The sequence below is a fragment of the Rhipicephalus microplus genome, chromosome 6 (assembly GCF_043290135.1).
Source record: "Rhipicephalus microplus isolate Deutch F79 chromosome 6, USDA_Rmic, whole genome shotgun sequence".
Lineage (NCBI taxonomy): Eukaryota > Metazoa > Arthropoda > Arachnida > Ixodida > Ixodidae > Rhipicephalus > Rhipicephalus microplus.
In genome coordinates, this window is record NC_134705.1 from 13,447,007 (window position 1) to 13,468,892 (window position 21,886).

Consider the following 21,886-nt stretch of genomic DNA (forward strand, 5'->3'; position numbering starts at 1 on the left):
TTGAGCCACATGTTCGTCGATGGTCGGCCGTGCCCACTACACAGGTGGCACCGTGCCCATTTCGGTGCTACCTGTGTTATCTAAAGTATTTGAAAATGTCATCAACACGTGCCGTGCCCATTTCCGTGCTACCTGTGTTATCTAAAGTATTTGAAAATGTCATCAACACGTGTCTTGTTAATTTCATAAATAAGCACCAAATCATAAACGATGCACAATACGGTTTCCATAAAAAGAAAAGCACTGAGCTAGCTTTGTTACATGTAAAAGATAAAATACTACAGGACATTGAAAACAAACTCTACAGTGTAGGTCTTTTCATTGATCTAAGGAAAGCATTCGATTGCATTAATCACCGCATTCTGCTACCGAAACTTAATAAATGACTATGGCATTCGCGGCATCGCCCTAGATCTTTAAAGAATTATCTTTCTTGCAGAAAGCAGTGTGTCAAAATTGGAGATGTTACCTCCCCTACAACCATGATAAAACAAGGAGTGCCCCAGGGGTCGCTTCTGGGACCCTTGTTATTTATATTGTGCGTTAATGACTTATTTAATATTCCTAACTTTCCCAAGTTAGTAATGTACGCTGACGACACCGTCTTTTTTTTCACCGCACACACTCAGCTTCATAGAGTGATAAACGAATATCTTGTTCAATTGGATGGTTGGCTTCATGCTAATAAACTATCCCTAAATAAAAAGAAATGTAATTACATCTTCTTTAAGCCCGTTAATAAGCCCTGTGACACGGAGCTTACGCTAACGTATCAGGGCACCGTCTTAGAGCGCATAAAATGTCAGAAATTTTCAGCCGTATGGTTTGAAGAAAGCATGTCGTGGAATACACACTTCAATAAACTCACTTCAGAGCTAAGCAGAGCCGTCGGTATAATATTTAAACTATCCCATTTAATTCCTTTACATCTAAAAAAGGCGATAAATTACGCGCATTTCTACTCCGGCTTATCTTATTGCACATTTGTTTGGGGTACCACAAAAACTACTAATTACTACAAAGTGGAAACAATGCAAAAGAAGGTGCTCAGACTTTTCGAGAACTATTTTGGTGAGCCAAAAGACTTACCCACAAATCCTTTATTTGTTAAGTATAATTTGCTTAAAGCAACCAAATCATACGATTATAAACTCCTCCTGCACATACAGAAACATGATCTGATAGACATGGCACATGCAACATCAAGACGTTATCCACTACGTAATACACAGACACCAATACCAAGAACACGTACGAACTACGGAAGGTCAGCCCTCACTTATCAATAACTCCTCCTGCACATACAGAAACATGATCTGATAGACATGGCACATGCAACATCAAGACGTTATCCACTACGTAATACACAGACACCAATACCAAGAACACGTACGAACTACGGAAGGTCAGCCCTCACTTATCAGATACCTGCACTAATAAATCGTGTATCTTTACAAATAAATTTTGATATCCCATTCCATAGATTTAAAAAACAAATAAGACTTTTCCTATTAAATGACTGTGCTACTGTTACAGCATAACCTCATTAACTGTCACTGCACCACTGTTCTTGAATTGCATTTTTTATACGTTCAAACGTTTGCATCTTCGGTATGTGCAGTTATCCTAGTTATATGGGTGCATTTTAATTTCTGATGCATTTCCCTGTTACATTCATTTCGCTGTATCTGTGCATTTTTGTTGTACCTCCTTATATTTACTTTGCTATGTACCGATGCTATTATATCTTGTCAAGTTGTATAAGTTGTATCATGTCGTATTAGTTATACTTTTTATTCGTTGCTGCCTGTACGGTCCCCCAGGTTCCTTCAAGCTGTTTCTCAACAGCTTTTTTGCCTGGGGAACCCCCAACTTTTTGTGTTGGAAATAAACCCAAACCTAAACCCGAACCCAATTGAATAGCCCGGCTTGCGTTGGGCGAGGACAGCGCCAAGACCAACTCCGCTAGCGTCTGTGTGAACTTCTGTTGCAGCTGTTGGGTCGAAATGCCGAAGAATGGGAGGAGATGTTAGCAGACTACGGAGCTAGGCAAACGCGACGTCACAGTCAGGAGACCAGGATGAAAGGTCTGCATCACCGCGTAGGAGGTTGGTTAGTGGTCACATGATTGACGCGAAATTTCGAACGAAACACCGGAAGTACGAGCATGGTCCCACGAAACTGCGTAATTCTATCAGTGTAGTAGGTTTCGGGAACTCAGTGACTGCTTGAAGTTTTGCAGGGTCACGTAGAACACCATGTTTGGACACGATGTGCCCCAAGATGGACAGCTTTCGCGCGGCAAAGCGGTACTTTTTATGGTTCAGTTGGAGCCCAGCATCGGTTAAACACATCAGAACCAGTAGGAGCCGAAGCAGATGTGTAGGAAAATTAGGAGAGAAAACGACAATGTTGTCGAAGTAGCATACACACACAGACCACTTCAGTCCACGCATTGTGTTGTCTATGAATCGTTCAAACGTGGCAGGAGCATTACAAAGCCCAAAAGGCATTACGGTAAATTCGTACAGGGCATCTGGTGTAATGAACGCAGTTTTGTGGCGATCAGCTTCTGCCATAGGAACCTGCCAGTTACCAGATCGTAAGTCTAAGGAGGAGAAGAATTCGGCTTCTTGGAGGCTGTCAAGGGCAGCGGCGTCGATGCGCGGTAATGGATAGACGTCTTTCCGCAAAGCCTTCTTTAATCGCTGGTAGCCGCCGCAAAATCTAATCGATCCATTCTTTCGAACTAGAATGACAGGAGATGCCCAAGGACTGTGCGATGGTTGAATAACGTGACGGCATAGCATCTCTCGACCCGGTCAATGATGACGTGACGTTCTGCAGTAGAGACACAGTACGATCTTTGACGCAATGGCTGGTGCGAACCGGTGTCAATGTAGTGGTGCACTGCGGAAGTGTGACCCAATTGTCGCTGAGAAACGTCGAATGAATTCGTGAAGTGCTGGAGGCGATTAAGAAGCTCTGCGCGTTCTTAAGCACTTAAGGTGTCGACGATGCAACTCGAGAAGATGTCACTCGACGAGCAGTTCAGTGGGGAAAGGCCATAAAGTTCAGTTGAGGTGCTACTGCATGATTCGTCTGGCATGTTAAGGAATAAAGAAGGATCAAGGTACTCAACTCGACCGATTCATTCACCGGCAAGTAGCGTAAGCGGAGCAGAAAGAGGGTTGTGGATGAAAATATTGCTTCGGCCAGCAGTGACTTCAAGTGTAGCGAAAGGCAAGGAAGGGGCTCTGCGGCGCACGAAAATGTCGGAAGGTGTAAACATTACCGTAGCATTGTTATGGTCATCGCAGCAAACAGGGGCAACGGCAAAAGAGGCTGGCGGAACTTCAGTGTCCTGGCGCTCGACGAGTTTTGGCGACAGCTCAAGAGTTTCGTGCAAAGGTTCGTTACACATGTGTGAAAATTGAACTTCAGTGCGTGCGCAGTCGATGACGGAACGATGATGTGACAAAAAGTCGCACCCGAAGATAGCGTCATGCTAGCACACCGAAAGGACGATGAACTCGACAACGTACATAGAGCCTTGGATGAGTGTGCGGGCCCTACAGGTGCCGACAGGTCGAACTAGTTGTGCGCTAGCCGTACGAAGTGATAGTCTAGAGAACGGCGCGGTCACTTTGCATAGGGAGCGGCAGAGCTGGGCGGCTATAACAGAAACGGCAACACCTGTGTCGACGAGGGCAAAGGTAGAAACACTATCGACAGATATGGCGACGACGTTAGCAGGTGAAGTGCGAGGACTTGGGCATTTAAACGATGGCGCAGTTTTTGCCTCTGGAATTGCGGCTTTGTTTTTCCGGTTGAAGGAAACGGGTCTGGGACGCATTGGGAACAGTGATCGCCTGCGAGGAGACGGGGAGTGGGGAGAGTGAGTCTGAGGTGGAGGCTGGGGTGACGGAGAGTGGGGAAGGTTAGTGTAGTCATACTGCGGTGAGGGATAGGTGATAGGTAGGTGCATGGGCCGTGGGTCATACGGTAACAGCTGAGTAGTGCAGTGGAGTGGTTGGAAGCGACGGCGACAATATCGTGCCACGTGTCCCTGAGTACCGGAGGCGTAGCAGATCAGTCAGTTGTCAGGAGTGCGCCAGGAATGGCCAACTCGCGGTGCGGCCCAAGGTGTCGAAAGAGGGACAGAGAGGGGAGCAAGTGATGACATGGGTGGCAAATGCTGCTGGCGGGGTCTGCTGCGTACCACCTGGGCATACGTAAGAGGCGCCGTCACAGGCTGCATAGCCGGCGCATGGGGAACAGGCATGGCCACAGGCTGCTGGTGGGCAGCGACGGAAACAGCCTGAGCTACCTCTTCTACAATAACGTCGCGAAGGGGTGAGGGCAGGCGAGAGGACGGCGGTTGCTGCGTGAAGGGAATCGACAGTTGCCGAGCTACTTCTTTACGCACAAAGTCTTTAATCTCTTGCAGGGTTGGTGAATGATCGGGAATAGAAGTAAGACTGGACAATGAGTCAGCGTGTGAGGAAAATGGCAGAGTCAGGACGCGCTGCTTCCTCAACTCGTCGAAACTTTGACATAAAGTGACAAGTTCCGTAACGGTGGCAGGATTACGGGCCAGGAGCATCTGAACTGCGCCGTCATTTATCCCTTTGAGGATGTGCTGAATCTTCTCCAACTCGGGCATGGCGATGTTCACGCGGTTGCTAAGACCAATAATGTCTTCAATGTAACTGGTGAACGGTTCCGATGGCTTCTGTGTGCGAGTCCGCAAGCGTTGTTCGGCTCTGGACTTGCGGGCAGCGGGTCGGCCAAAAACGTCTGCAAGTTGTTATACCACATTTCCACCTTTCGGTCATGTCAGCGAGGTAAAAGAAGACGTTAGTCAACTTGTCCTTGTCATCCCACTTGATGTTTGCGCTCACCAGTTTGTAGTTAGTGAACCAGTCTTCCACGTCGGTCTCATCACCTCTGCTAAAGACCTTGGGCTCTCGCAGGCGAAGAACGCCGGGGTTGCTGGAGGATGGAGTGGAAGAGCCAGGTTGCGCGTTCTTGGTGGCCATGATGGGAGGTAGCATTCGGTTGCGCAGCTCCAGGTTTAGGCGACGGCGAATGGCAGCACCCAGGTTGAGGCGACGGGGAATGTCAGCACCCTCCACCAATTGAAAAGGGTTTATTGGCGTGTGTTGCGATGGTGGCTCTACGATGAAAACATGGTCGGGACAGACAACGGTCAAGCAGATGCCGGTGACGATTAGCACGAGGCGAGCGAGAGAAGTCCAGAACTCAGTACTCAAGCGGTGGCGATGTTGCTTGCCAATGATGCGTTTTCTTCTTCACATGACAAGCAGATTCATTGAGCTGGATTAAGATTGATAGGTGCACACAGTTTGAAATTGTTCAGCCTCAAAAATTAAGCATGCAAGGAAAAAAAAAATGCCTACGTGCTTACTGGGGCGATATTTACCTTGCAACTGTGGCTGAAGATCAAGCACAGCATTTCAGTTGCCAGCATGTTGTTCTGTCGTTGCCTCTTTCTGCTCAATCGAAAGAGTTTAAAGCTTTTAGACTGGGGAAGTCTGGACATCATCGTTGCCTGTCCCATTTATCGCAGCAATCATGGGTCTTAATATAGCTGCAAGCAACATGGCACTATACTCCTAGAAGCACGAGGAAAAGTGTGCAACAATAACAGTGTTTTTCAGATCTAAAACAACAGAGGAATATTAAGTAAAAGGAATTCGACGTAATCCCTAAGCATGGCACATAAAAGCAAGAAAAATCAATGAAGGCATGCATTTCAAATTAGATGCAGTGCAGGTGTGCTTGGATGGACAAACGTAGCTGGCATTGCTTTGCGAAGCAAAAGAAAAATATACAGCTAAGAGACGTTTGTACATGAAAAAATTCCACATGTTCCTAAAGTGTGGTAGCACATGCCAAGCAAGAGAAATGGTAAAAAAAGGTGTGCACTTTAAAGATACAGGAAATGCCATACAGGTGCGCCAAAAAGGCCCTCAAAGGAATAAACCCCGTTACGCAGTGAACTCGCACCGTTCCCCTGATGCATGTTATTGCCACCAGGAACCAATCACGCTGGTGCTGCTGTCCACATGGCTTAAGCACACACAGCCAAGCAGATATCTGCAGATGACTGTGATAAGGATGTATGTACAAATCTGACGGTTTAGAAAATTGAAATTGCTCCAGCCACAGTTCAAAAAGAGCCCGACGTTTCGGGACCGACTCGGTCCCTTCCTCAGGGGGTGACTGTCTTGGTCATGGAAGTGTCGTCGCGTCGTGTTCTCTCACCACGGCTCCGGCTTTCCCTTTCCACCACGTTTCGGAGACCGTGAACGTACACCGAAGGCATTGTTCCCAGCGAGCGGTTCACGTTGGCAGGCGTATGCTGAATGTGCCAAGACTCGAGCAAGAGCCTCTTTCCCAAATTCCGTTCTGTTTCAATAACAGAAGCGCCGTCTAAGTCAATTTTATGGTCGTGCTTCTCGCAGTGCTCCGCCAGAGCGCTACGGTGCACTTCCGCTCTGGCGGAGCACTGCGAGAAGCACGACCATAAAATTGACTTAGACGGCGCTTCTGTTATTGAAACAGAACGGAATTTGGGAAAGAGGCTCTTGCTCGAGTCTTGGCACATTCAGCATACGCCTGCCAACGTGAACCGCTCGCTGGGAACAATGCCTTCGGTGTACGTTCACGGTCTCCGAAACGTGGTGGAAAGGGAAAGCCGGAGCCGTGGTGAGAGAACACGACGCGACGACACTTCCATGACCAAGACAGTCACCCCCTGAGGAAGGGACCGAGTCGGTCCCGAAACGTCGGGCTCTTTTTGAACTGTGGCTGGAGCAATTTCAATTTTCTAAACTTTTCTACCCAGCCAGACAGATTGCTGTCAAAATGTTTACGTTTAAATCTGACGGTTAACAAGCAGCTGCTGATCGCCCTTTATGACACTTCCAAAGTCTGTAGGTTTTTTGGTACCCATGGAAGTGATGGCGCTGGAGAGGGCTGGAACTGTAATGTGCTTTCCTATCACGTTCATTGCATAGTTCCTCAGCGTTGTCTAAATGGGCACAGTTTTTTGTGATGTTTCCTGAAGCAGTGCTTTTTCTTAGATGAAACTTTATTTGGCTGAACTTGTGGATGGCAAACGAAAAATCAGATTACCGCTACACACACTCCTAGTGATTGTGATGAACTGAGCAGAGGCCGTCGATCAACTGACAATTGGTGAAGCGTGTCGCTATTTATACATGTGTCCTATAAGAAACTGTAATGTTGGTGTTGTGTGCGTAATCGCATCGGAAGTTTCTGACATTATCTCTATAGTTCTTGGTCATTTGGCATCATTTGCACAAGGTAGTATAAACCAAAACCGTATAATGGGGCAATAATGAAACAGGCATGCACTCGCAAGTGCAATTCATGTGCGTTAGAATGCCTGTTATAATTTTGCTTTTTTTTCACATTGTATGTGCCACGTTTTTACCGCCCAGAACATGCATTTTTAAAGGGGTTCAGCTGTATATGTGAATGCATTTTCAATGGGTAGCATAGAAAAATCATAAAGGCACCGAAATGCGGTCGTTATAAATGATAAATCGTTATATCAGGGATTCTTATAAGTGGGTTTAACTGTATATTTGTGTTGAATATATTGAAACTTGAGTGTAGTTAACACTCATTCGTTGTCTTTTGCCTCCTTCTGTGTTCCAAGGTCCACCCACTGGCTTCATGCACCAGTGGGTGTACCTTGAAACTCGACTGTATTGGCATAAGTGGTCCTCCTTTACTTCTGCTACACGACTACTTACGAGACAGGTATCAAGTTATCAATATATGCAATGCTTATTTTAAACCTCAAATTACTAATCTGGCTGTACCGCAGAGATCAATTTTGGGTCCCTTACTATCTTTAATTTATATTATTGACCTGCCTGAATGTCTTACCTTCTGCAAGTGCATATATATGCTGATGACACTACAAATATTAATTCTAATGAAGATCTATCTGTAGTAGTAACCCAGCTTAACAGTGACCTTCACAACTTGTTAGATTGATGTGAAACCAGTATACTTACTATTAATCCCTCGAACACTAAATTTCTTGTGTTCTTATCACAAAATAAATCACCACTGTGCATCGGGACCATTTTTATTGATAACCACGCATTACCGGCAAGTGAAGAATGTGTGCCCCGCCGCAGTGGTATAGTGGCTAAGGTACTCGGCTACTGACCCGCAGTTCGCGGGATCGAATCCCGGCTGCGGCAGCTGATTTCCGATGCAGGCGGAAATGTTGTAGGCTCTGATTTGGGTGCACGTTAAAGAACCCCAGGTGGTCGGAATTTTCGGAGCCCTGCACTACTGCGTCTGTCATAATCATGTAGTGGTTTTGGGATGTTAAACCCCACATATCAATCAGTGAAGAATGTGTTTACTTAGGCAAAAATATTGACCATCATTTGAAATTTCAAAACCATGTCACAAATCTTAAAAAGAAGTTATCTCACGAAATACTCATCCTCATCAGAGCACATTAATTTTTTTCACCTCCTGTCTTGCTCTAACTTTATTTCGCGTTTTGTGCCCTCACACATCGATTACTGCACAACCTCATGGGGTAACGCGAACACGACTCACATAAAACCACTACAAATCATTCAGAATCAGGCTGTTTGATTAATCACGTTTAGTTCACTCACCCACAATGCTAAACAGTTGCTACAAGGAAATAAAATTCTCGATGTTGCCGTTCTTGTAAAATTCAATCTTGCCACTATTCTTTTCCAAATAATCAATAAATATTTATTATTATCATCAATTCATTCATCATCTTTACTAAATACTAACCCAACTCGTTTTGCGCAGCATAACCACTTCATTCTGCCTAAAGTACAAACTAATTATGGCAAATAGACCAATCATTTTGCAGCCATATCATTATGGAATACACTGCCATTTTTAATAAAAATTAAAAAATCATAACTTTTGCCAATAATTGAAAAAGTTTTTGTTATGCGACACTCACTTTTCTGCTTAACCGGTTTCTCCCTCGCTATGTCATTCTCTTTTCAATCTCTTATTTTTTTTTGCTTTGCATGTCATACTATCCATATAGATATATATAAATATATTTTACAGTTTATATTTCTATTCGTATATAGTCGATGAGAGCATCGTTATTTATTTGCATCTGCATTTTTTTAACCTTGTATTTTTTTATTTTTGCACTGCTGATGCCAATCAAATACTTATGTTTACATTTCATAGGAGGTCCTATTTTAATGTATACTACAGGACCTCCTTCTGTATATTCTTTTTTTGTCAATGTTATTATGAAATAATAAAACTTGATTTGATTTGATTTGAAAAAAAAAAATTCTCATGCGTGCATTGCAACCGCCTTTCAGGATGAAATTGAGCTGAAGCACCTGCAGGAGCAGCAGCAGCAAAAGGTGGAGATGACAGCAGAAGCACCACCGTCGCCACCCAACTCGACAGCTGCGGCTGCCAAAGGCTCCCCACTGCGCGAGAAGCCTCCGCGCAGCCGCAGGTCCAAGGGCCAGGACTTCTCTACCCCTGCAAGTGGTCAGTACTTGCCTTGAAAACTCTGGATGGGCGCAACCTATACAAAATGCTGCATGTGGCTTGTCTGTACAAAGCGTCATGGCTGGTAGTTGTATTAGTTTTGCAGTGAGCTAGTCTGTGCCACTTTGTGGCAAACCCTAGAGCTACACCAACCTGTTCCAAAAGATTGGCTTTTGTCAAGTAGCTGAATTATGGTCAACATCAAGTTCTAATACTGCAATTATAAAATATTAGCACTACTAAAAACTTCAGACAAAACTATCACTTGGAATGATGATGCAATTTTGAATAGACAGTGGTTCTTTGCAAAGTGACTGCACTCAAACCCGGATATAATGACTAACTGGTGAAAATAGCTCTGTCATAGACACAGTGCTACAAATATATGTTTATAGCAAATTTTCGGACATACAGTATAACCTCATTACAACAGACCTCCATAGTGATCTTGACTTTGACCCTGCTGCAGTGGTCTAGTGGCTAAGGTACTCGGCTGCTGACTTGCAGGTCGCGGGATCGAATCCTGGTTGTGGCGGCTGCATTTTCGATGGAGGTGGAAATGTTGTAGGCCCGTGTGCTCAGATTTGGGCACACGTTAAAGAACCCCAGGTGGTCGAAATTTCCGGAGCCCTCCATTACGGCATCTCTCATAATCATATGGTGGTTTTGGGACGTTAAACCCCACATATTAATCAATCAATCAATCATACTGTGGTTTTGGGACGTTAAACCTCACATATCAATCAATCAAGAGAATTCGGTCTGTTGTAAAAAGAGTATGTAAAATCCAAGCACTGTTACAACAGGCTCTTTATGGAAACACTGAATGGGTCTGTTATAACCAGAGAAAATTACTAGTCATATATGTTTTTTTAATGTGGCATAAAAAGTTAGATTTTTTTGCAAATCAAATTGTCAGTTTCTGTAGCTCTTTTTCTAATTCCAAAATATGTTCACTTAAAACTGCGTAATAGGGCTGTAAAAGTTATTTATGCCTGTCGAGGTGGTGAAAATTATTGCGAAACTAGAAAAACAAAACAACAAAAGGTATATTTTTTGATGATGTATAGATTCGCAATGGCACAGAAGCCATCACCATTTTGGGCACATTGTAAAAACATAGGTGCGTGCACAAAAGGGGTTGCTGCACCCACCCTAGTCACATAAGTGGGGTGCTTAAAGTCAGCCCCCATGCAATGAATTAATCGGGAGGGGACGTTTTGATAGGAAGAGGGGGGCATAACCTGCCCTAAATATTAACATAATAACGAGGGGGTGCTGAGATAAACCTTGTCCCCCCCCTCCCCCTCCCACTGAAGGGGAACCTTTCATACACCTATGCGTAAAAGTATTTCGTAAAGAGCATTTTGTGTTCAAAAAAAATCACAGCATATCCACGGGGTGAATTATGATGAGTGGGCGAAGCTCTGAAGAGAATCAATGGTAAACCGTGAGTCTTCTGTCTAAATTACCCAGAAGATCATTATTTAAAGGCGTGAGAACCGCTGTGTGCGTATGCCATGCCGCTTTGGCCTCCCGCTCTCGTACGGCAGGATCTAGGCGGTGGCGTCGCGGAGCTTCACAGCGTGTTTCTATCTCGCGGGCTCGCACATCGGGATTTCGTTTGCGAGCGCGCGCTGCCGCCGCCTTACGCGCTCGCCACTGTGCAGCATTGTCCATCCGGCGACTCCGAGCGCGCGCCAACAGCGAACGGATTTTATTACAACGCTCCCCCTAGCGTACGTCGCCGCACTAAATTGAACGATTGCCTTCTACCAATGACACGCGCCATATGTGACATCATTCCTATTTTATAAGATCTCACGTCTTTTATCTACTACAAGTACTGCTTTCTAGTTTATAACATCTTGCATCTTTTTATCACCAGCTACAAGTACCACCATCTAGTAAACACTACAAGAACTAAACGAGAGGTGGCTACATACAGGAGACGGTACCGCCATCTAGTGAACACTGCAAGAACTAAACTAGAGGTGGCTACATACAGGCTACAGGGGACGCACAGCCCACGCCCTAAGGAGCTTCGCCCCTAAAAGCAGATGTTTGAAATTCATTTCGAGGCCTCTGATTGGCTGCTTGTGCCATGTTCCTTCAGTATGTCTCATTGGTCGCACGCTCGTTCCGGGATACGCCTTTGGGATAGGATCGGCTGCTTTTTGCGCATCACGAGGTCATGGCTGTAAATAATCGGGCTACTGGGTTTCGTTTTCGCACTGATTCTGTGTTCATTGGTCGACGATAATTCAGGATGCAATTACGCCTTAGTTAATGCAGCTGCAAGCAGAAGGGCAGTCGTCAGATTATAATCGTGCACTGCACATGCGCGTCAAAGACTGTCATTTGTTGACTCGCCGATGAGAAGGGTTTGTTTATTAGCGCTTCGGACCGTGTGACGTAAACCACCACAAGACAAATCTGTGTTCTCGATCGAGCATGTCGTATTTTGATACATCGGGTAGCACAGCCATGCACATCGCACAGTGTGTGTACAGGTTCTTGAAATCCTTGAAAGCTCTTTAATTTGAAAAATGCATTTTCAAGGCCCTTGAAAGTCCTGGAATTTTTTTTTTTTCGGCCTTGAAAATCTTTGACTTTCCTGAGCAGCGCATTCTCATATCAACATTCTCACCACCTAAATGTGGTAGATCGGTGTGTCAACGTGTCAAACTCCCTATTTCCGAGGCAGTGATGCCGCGCGGGCGCACATGGTCCTGTTTTGCAAAAATGGATGTGTTTTGTGGGGAGGACAAAGCAGTGAATGTGATAGCAAGAAATTATAATATCAGCCAAAAAAGGGCAAGCCATTGAATACATGCAGTGCACCACTCAAGAACAATGAATGCCTGAAAAGTACACGCACGGGATTAGCGCCAAGGAGGTTGCTAGAAAAGAACACACATGTATGCGTAGGATGAATGTAGAATAGTTACTTCTTGGTGTTTAAGGAACATGCTGCCAAAAAGTGTCATCTGTGCATAAGCCAACGCTTTTATGGGGTGGTGCTATCAAATTTCAAGGCTATAGCAAGGGTTATGTTATTTCCTCTTAATACAAGGACACTCCACACGTATGGTTGGACTCTGAAAACTTTTAGAATAGCGCTGTAGGAAGGGCCACGAAAGTTGTAGTGACGTCACTACAGATCTGTAGTGAGGCGAGTGACTTCCAGACTTCTGCCACGTACGTACTGGCAAAGCATCGCGGTTGCTGCGTTTGTTTTGCTGGTGCTTGTGTGGCACATGTGTTCAAGAGCAGAGGATGCTCAGCATGACGCTTGTCAAAGCTTTGTGTGATCACATGACTAAGTCACCTTACACTGCTACGTCCCTGCCACGACCTCATGAAAGGGTCCCTGCCAAACGAGCCCACAAACCAAAACAAAAATATTAACCACACAAATAAGGCGATAATAAATTATTTAGAGAGAATAACTGAATCTTGGTGCGTCTATCGTGTGGAGCCCTAAGAAATGCCTGCAGCATTGAACATGCAAGCCACAAATATTGTGGCGCAACCCCTTTAGGGCCTTACCACACATACGCATTGAAGTCCCTCAGCGTGTAAATTTTTAACGCGGCCACGGTGTTATACAAGACACAGCACCCTCTCCCTATGGGAACAAGAAAGAGGGTGTGGCACGTGCCACGTCAGAAAGCCGCATGCTGAAATGCTGCAACGCTTGCGTGGGGTCGGTCCTTTGCAGGTTTTTGATTTTCCTGGTGGGCACAGCCAACATCGAACTGGGCGCCATTTGGGACCAAAGCATCGTTGAGGGCTTTACATGCACCACGGAAGCTGTTGGACTTTTTGTGCGGCTTGGATGAGGCGAAGGAAAAATGATTTCGTGCTACTGATAGGCCACTGTCTTGGAAATGACCGGTCATTGTGCACAATAGTAATTATCATGTTAGAAACCCAACAAAAACAAAATGCGTATTTAAAAAGGTGCGCACACTGCAGTGACAAATGAAATTTTCTCTCACCTCACAGAATGACAGCACCGCACCCATGCAAGGTAGCTGCGAATGTTGGGCACTTTTGATACATTTCCGTTTCCTTGTGCGAAGCTTCTCTAAAAGCATAAAGATAGCGAAAATTACACCGACCTGCTCTAAAACAGCCTTGAAATCTAGAATTTCGGATGGCAACCTCAGTTTTAGGGGGGAAAGAAGACGAAGTTTACTAGTAAGACGCACCTAATTGTGTTTTTTTTTACTTTGCACATTTCTGGTGTCAGAAGCTCCCATGCATGGAACCACCATAATCTCCTCTAAACTGTTGTAAATACGTGTGACCCGGCGAAAATGTTCTGTCGCGCATTGAGCGTGCTGCCACTACTAGCTAGGCTTTGTGTTCTGGTGCCACTGTCACCTAGTGAAAACCACAGAGCAGAGTGGCGTAGTGCGTTCCTTTGGTCGCTGTGGTTCTCATGTCGGCGCTGCTGCATGCGGTCTCCTAAGCGTGCGCGTTTGCCGTGAGCGAGTAATTGTAAACATGGAGTCATTTCTCTTCATGCAGCACGTCTCCTGGATGCTCTGGTGCGTGCACATGGGTTTTCAAAATCGGTTTCATGATGAGTGACAGAATGCGTGCAACCCATTCCCGGTTTATGCCCATTAGCTACTAATTTATTTAGACAAGCGAGTTTTCATTGCATTTAAAAAAAGCCATCGCACACTAAATCCGCACATCGGTGTCCACAGGTAGAGAAAAATACTTTGTTATTTGCGAAGTCGTGGTCGCAGAACGTGCATTTAAACCATTTTAAGCGATATTGACGTGCACCTCTGTGATGGCGTGGCACACAGTTTTTGTAAATGGAGATTTGCCACTGCTTCGTGTTGTAATTGATACTCGCAACAAGTACTTGAAGAGGCGTCACTGCGTGGCAGCTCAGGGCTACACAAGTTTTATGCTTAGGCAGCTTAGGTTCATGTTCGATCGGTGTTTGGGTTGGTGGCCGTTCCGCAGTGTGACTTCGTTTTTATTGCGATAGCAATTATATGGACAGTCTCTGCTGGTTTTTACCATTGCCAACACTGCCATCATGAACTGTATATGTATATGTATCTATATATAGGAAAACTCAAGAAAGAAAAAAAGCCGCCTGCACTTATCTCCCACGCTCCCTTGTGTACTCAGCCCCATGCTGGGGGGGGGGGGGGTAGTTAGGTGCTTGCGCTCGCGCTTATCCTTCGGTGGGAAGAATTGTGTGTCTCGGCTTTTCACTGGAGTGATTGCGTTCATTGCCTGGGCCACCAAGGTGAACTTTGCTTGCTGGGCAGGCCCTGTTTGCGAAAAGAGCGCGCGCGCTTTTCAAACACAGCGAAGTGACAACTGGAACACTTGTTAATTCGCACTTATATCTGTACCTGTGATTACGTTTCGTGCGTCGTTTTTGTTTAAACAATGTGTTACACATAAAGTTGCAAATGTTGTTAGTTAGCTCTTGTCCTATGTGTTGTTTTTGTGCATGATATGTGTGTGAGCAGCGCGCTGCATGTTTCGTTCTGCTAGTCGTTCTCAGTGGTACATTCCAAGTTATTGCTATAGCATTCATTGCTTTGCCCACGTGACGAAGCTATCTATTCTTTCTTTTATTTTTTCCTTGCAATAAAACAGGCCGCTGTACATAGCATGATTCGTTTTTCGTAGACACGAACTTCTGACCAGATGCACAGTGCGAGCGCTTTGCGTGAGTTGCAGAGCGGGCAGCAATCGCAAGTCGATGCATTATCGGGAGTTCTACATTGACGGTGATGACTTACAATATTAGAAAAAATAGAACAGTCAAGCATGTGCCGTATTCATAACGCATCGTTGTTAGTGGAGAGCCGTTATCAATACCATTAGGTTACCACTTAGTGCCATACGCCCGCGATTTATGAGATAGTCGGTGCAGTGTGGTTCCTTGGCTTCTGCACTGCACTCTTGAAGGGGTTCTCACACGAGGTTGTTACGAACAGTGGTGCAGCACACTTTTTTGTCTGTTAAAAGCTCTTGACGCTATTATGTGAGACTTTTGTTTAAGCGAAGTACCACCGTAAGATAAAAAAGATTCTTGGGCAATCACAATTTTTGAATTTCTTTTTGAGTGTGATGCGTTTTTCTTTTTAGTTGTTTCCAGGCAACCTAGTTTTCAACAAAACCTTTTTTTTTTATTATTTCTCATGTTTGTTATGGGAGCTATATAGGTCACGTGTTGTGTAAATAGGTGGGGCAGTTCACACCTCGTGATAATCTGTTTAAAAACTTCCTTCAAAATCTGTTTCAGTGTTATAAGCCAGTTAAAATATGCACTGGCGCCCCCATGTTGCTAAAAAGTTGTATTTTCGAGCTCCCAGGAGGACATATTAAATGCCGCTACCTCCTCCGACACAGTTCTCCTGCTCCAAAATTGAAATTTTGCTGCTCTGAAAACTGCTTCCAACTCCGTCTCAGCCATCTCACTCCTGGAAGTAGCATGAGTGAGTACAAAGAAATAAGGTCCAGCACACGCTGAAGAGGAAATTAACTGACCAAAGTCGTCACTTAGGATCAGTCATGCTTTCTTCTCGCGGCCACTGCCGGGTCAAAAAAAAAAACGCAAACAGACATGCTGCAAAGGTTCAATTTGTGCTCTCATTGCTTTCCAGCCTCTCTAGCACTATGCCTAACGCGTTTCTGATTACTTCCTACCTTTCCCTTCCACACTAAACTTAAGGGTAAACGCTGGTCTTGATAATGCTTTCCAATGTGGAAAGCATTATCAGAACCCCACCATAACAAGCTGTCGAAGGGTTCTGGAAAAGCCGTGGGGTATGAGGCTCAATGAATTACTGCAAAACTTTATTACAAATATTTTTTCCAGTGAAGATGGAGCTCTGATTCCAGGGCCCCTGTGGCCTTTGCCATCTTGCAAGCTCTGTCGATCAGCTTGAGCTGTTATTCAGGCTTAGAGCAGGACAGCGCAGCCTCCCACTGCTCCAGTGTTGGCGTACAGTTTCTTTGCAATACCTGTGTGTGTTGGCAGGCCCATGTCACATGGCAAAGTTTGGGGTGTTCTCTGTATAGCGGGCATTTGTTCGCATATATTACTGAATAGATTTTACTCAGAAGACTGAGATTGGGGTACGTATTAGTCTGCAGCTGTCTCCAGGCAACCGCCTGCTCTCTGCTGAGGTCTTGTAGGGGGGTATATCCTCCTCAGGGCTCTCTGGTGTTCTAAAATTGCTTCATAGCGTCTAGTTACTGTGACTGGTTTCAGACAAGAGTCTCCAGGCATCTCGATCGCGGTTAAGGGTGGACATGGGTCTTTAAAATTTTTTTTCTGTTTTTGGCTCAATCTTGACCAAACCTCACCATCTTGGACAGTTTTTCATGCTGATTTCAAATGTGTAATTGTTTCTGAAATAGCTTCAGTGGATAAAAAGATATTAACATCCTCAAACATCCTCTCCTCAAATTATTAACATCCTCTCCTCAAATTATTAACGCTAAATTCGATAAAAAATAGGTTAAAACCTATTTTCAAACCATCACGGGAGTCGCAAAACAACCCGCAAAACAGAAAATTTGTTCGAACTTCCCGCGCGCGCCGCCAGCGAAGCAGCCGGCAGATCGGCGCCATCTTGGGCTTGTTTTGAAGCTGGTTCCTTTGTGCGCGTTTTGCGGGCTCTCAAAATGGCGTAGCTTCAACACAACGACTACCCTCCCCCGTTTTGCGAAGCCGTCTGCCGGACCGCTGATTGGCTAAAGCGCGCGCGCGCCGGCGAGCCCCCCCGTCTCGCGCTTACCATTGGCTGGCGCGGCGGCGCGGCCACGGTTGCTCGCTCTTTTTTTTTGATTGGTTTTGCTTCGTCGGCGCCTGCTCTCGAGCATGTTATCTCGTCTGCTACCCGCTCGTGTACCGACGTCGCCGGCGTATACGTCTTTCTGCATTTCGCCGGCATGGCTTGGGAAGCTCGCCTAAAGAAGAACACTCGTCAAGCTTTCGGCAGGAAACGAAAGCGAGCGTGGAATGCGCGGCAGAAGGGAGCGGCCTGCGCGCCGCCGAGAACGCCGGAGATGGCCGAGGCAGCGCATTCTGACGACAACGGGCTGTCGGAAATGCCTGTTATTGCGGAGGCAGCACATTCAGACGACGACTCGCTGGCGCAAGTGCCTGTTATTGCCGAGGCAGCACATTCAGACGACGATTCGCTGGCGCGAATGCCTGCCGAAGCGGTGCACTCTATTCGGCCCAGCTGCAGCACTTCGTCGGATCATCACGTCAGCGGATCGTCATCCGGCACTACTGGAACCATTCAAGGTCGTGTCGACACGACGTTTTACTCTGCGGACGAGTTCACCGAGTGCTCCATACGTGCGGCGAAATCAAAAGAGTCCCTGGCATCGCAGTGCGCGACAGCACAAAAGTTTGAGCTGCTGGACGTTCAGCTGGAGGGCGATCACAAAGAAAACGGCACGCAATTTGCTATTGTTGATATAGAAGCGATAGACTCGCTATTTGGACTTCTCCCCTGCCCCGAGTGCGGCTCAAAAAGTATGACTTTCTCCAAGGGAAAAAGAGACTATGGGCTGTGCTCAAAACTCGTGCTCGCATGCAGCAGTTGCGACTTTCGCGAAGAACGGTTTTCTTCACCGAGAGTTGCCGAAAATAGCCAGGCCAAAGTAAGGCCTTTTGAAGTGAATTTGCGTGCCATGAAAGCGATGAATACTATCGGCAAAGGGGCAACAGCTCTGACAGACTTTTTTGCCGCGATGAATATTTCGCATCGAGGGCTTCACCAGAAAACATATCAAAGCCACATGAAAATCATGCGGGAAGCCTGCGGTGCGACTGCTGCCGAATGCGAATCCACTAGCGTTGCCCGCGTCAAAGAACTCTATGCGGAGTTTGGCAATCCACCGGGCAACGTCGACGTCATTTATCATGGCACGTGGCTTACCCGTGGACACAGCTCCCATATCTGTGTTGGTTGTATAATTGAAATGTACACTGGTTTAGTTATTGATCACGTTGTACTTTCAAACTTTTGCCTGGGCTGCGCCACTGGACCAAAGGAAGATGAGGAGGGACACGCTGCTTGGCTCGTCCAGCACGCCCCTGTGTACCAGAAAAATGTTGACTGCAAGGCTGGCCAGATGGAAGTAGAAGCAGCCCTACGCCTCTTCCGACGCTCCTTAGAAAAGCATAAGCTTCGGTACACAACAATGCTTTCAGATGGTGATAGCCGAACCTTTCATGCCCTCACTGAAGATGAAGTTTACGGATACACAAAAGTTGAAAAAAAAAAAAAAAAGACTGCATCAACCATGTGCACAAACGAATGGGGGCTGCCTTACGAACGCTCATCGAAAAGAAAAAAAGCTCAAGGTGGGTCACTTGGCGGAAAAGGTAGGCTCACTCAAGACAAAATAAAGAAAATTACCTCTTACTATGGCTATGCCTTGAGGAGCCACAAGAGTGATGTGCCAGGCATGAAAAAGGCTGTGCTGGCCACACTAAGGCACATGTCATCAACAGATGAGGCACCCAAACATGACCTCTGCCCTGAGGAAACAGATTCATGGTGCAAGTTCAACAGGGCCATAGCCAATAGTGAGGTGCCTCCACCGCACAAGAACAGCCTGCCCGATTTCGTCTGTGAGGCACTAGAGCCTGTGTTTATGAGGCTTAGCGACAAAGCATTGTTGGAAAGGTGCAGCGATGGGATCACCCAGAATCTTAGTGAGAGCTTACACGCTACAATTTGGCAACAAGTCCCCAAGACCACCCATGTCTCACTGCGCAGCGTAGAAAGAGCAGTGGCTGAAGCCATCAGCCGCTTTAATCAGGGGCCACGAAGAGCAATGAAGCAATTGCTGAGAAGCTAGGCTACAGTGCAGGAAATCTCTTCATGCGTCGTAGCCTTGAAAAGGATAAAACCAGGCTTCACAAATCGCGGAGGGAGCACCTGCAGAGCAGTTCAACAAAGGCAACACTTGCAAAGCGACATAAGCCTGCAAGAGACACTGCATACAGCCCTGGCATGCTGTAGAATTGTAAGGATGTCTGGGACAAAAATGTGTGTTTTACTTGAAATAGTGTTTTATGTATAAAAGGGCGATGTTTTTATATATAACATGTGTCTTCCTTTGGTTTTCAGTGCACTAGAACAGCCACAAAGTTGTAGACTGGGTTCCTTATGCTGATTCAACGGCCAGTACACAGTTTTTAAATGAGCTGTGGCAAATATTTTGGGAAGGTGCATTGACACATTTGGTACAGCCATACTCGCATAATGTAGAGCTATACAACTGTGCCATTTTTATTGCTTTAGCTTCACTTTAGCAAAAGTTACAGTTATTAGAAACTTTAAATGCGTTTTTCTCAGTTCGATGTTTTTGTGCACCACACTAAACCTTAGGGGTTTTTCTTATATGTTACTGTTGATTGAGAATGACAAACTTGATATCATTTTATTTGTAATAACATTACCTATGAAGTGATGCTATTTTCATTACTCTAGAGGCATACTGTTAATTACAAATATGGATAGTAATGAGCGAAAATTGAACAGAATATCCATTGTAAGTGCTGGTCTGTTTTCTTATCTATATAATGCCTAAAAATTAATAAAAATAGCATCACCCCATACAGAAAGCCCTCAGCATTGGGGCTATGCATTTATTTTTTGGATCTGGCTTGATTAAGTTGCCAAAAAGCCCCCAATGAAGTGCATAATTAATTAAATTACAAATGTTAATATCTTTTTATCCACTGAAGCTATTTCAGAAACAATTACATATTTGAAATCAGCATGAAAAACTGTCCAAGATGGTGAGGTTTGGTCAAGATTGAGCCAAAAACAGAAAAAAAATTTTAAAGACCCATGTCCTCCCTTAAAGAAAGAAAAAATAAGAACAAGCGTGTGCTGCATACAAATTTCTGCGCTTGCGTTCGGTGAACCTGCAACACGGCGAACCTGCCGCTAGCTTTCCTCGTAGATGACGTCAATGAAGTGGTACCTCCTATATATTTATTTATCTGAAATGACATTATGCTGAATGCTTTGAAACTGTTTGGTGAGCCTCACAGGGCTCATAGTGGAGCTGTAGCTCAACATCCGTATAGAGGTTTTTTTTTTTGCTGTTTAGTACTTGCAGAGTGATCCGGGCTAAACACTATTAACATCATTAACTGTGGGAGTCTCGGCGCGGCGAACGCGCGCATCGCCACGCCACGCTCTTGGAGTGAACGGACACAGTGGACACGGTCGGTACAACGCACCCACATACATACATTTATTAACTAATTTAGACGACGATATCGTCCGCCGAATGATACACCAATTTCAACTAACACGCTACCATACAAACAACATAACGCAGGGACACACTAAACACACAATAACATGATAAACCCACACTAACACACTCAACACACTAGCACATACCCAAGACGGCGTCGCCAACGCCTGACTTTCCACGTGGGACCCCGGCGCGAAGCCCGCGGTGCCGAGCACCGGGGACCCGCGCTACAGACAACCGTTCGCGGCAGCCGCCACGCGCAGAAGAGGCTCGCTCAACGCTCGCCCACCGCCAAGGCCTGCCTTCCGCCAGGGGCCACCACCGGCGCTGCCACTCTACCAACAGTGGTACTCAGAGCGAACACAACGCCATCTATCGCCCGGTGGTGGTCACCACCGAAATAACGCCCTGGGGCGAGACACGTGCGCCACGCGGCGCAGACAACTTTACAGGGGGGGGGGGGTGTCAGCACCCCCACATTCCCCCAACCTTAAATCAAACCATATCCCGAAATCAGAAATTAGCTACACAAGCTTTAACAAAAAATGATATCGCACGACCATAATGTCCTTGCACCACGACACCGCCGCTGGTCGACCCTGCTGCACTCTCCGGCTAGACTTCACCTCGGTACCGGCCCCGCAACAGCAACGTTGCAGTCGGCGCGACGATCCGTCGCTAGCGCCGACACGTCTTCCAGTTGCGACCAGCACTCACGAGGGCGCCGGACTGCAGGCAGTTGCGCAGGTCCCAGGCATCTTCATCGCCCGAACTCACGACCGCATTCCTGGCCAGCGACGCTGACGATGCGCAGGACAGCCGGCCGTGGATGACATCCCTCCCGCTGAATACATCAACAAAAAACAAAACTCGAAAGAAACAAAGGAGCGCGGCCCAGGGGAGGGAGCTTCAGGCTTTTCGGCCACGTGGTACGGTGGTTAGTACTGCTAGCTAATACATCGGTGGCGGCCGAGACGCCCATCAAAATAAAAAGAAAAATCAC

General features: G+C 46.0%; 1 protein-coding gene across 11 annotated transcripts in view; it reads left to right on the plus strand.

Moving 5' to 3' along the window:
- LOC119167714 (uncharacterized) overlaps positions 1–21,886 on the plus strand; it is a 537,665-nt gene that overhangs the window by 82,510 nt on the left and 433,269 nt on the right. For all 11 annotated transcript variants that reach the window (XM_075865823.1, XM_075865821.1, XM_075865822.1 and 8 more), the window contains exon 5: positions 9,411–9,588. In XM_075865823.1, coding sequence (XP_075721938.1) covers positions 9,411–9,588 — 178 coding nt within the window. The remainder of the gene's footprint in view (positions 1–9,410; positions 9,589–21,886) is intronic.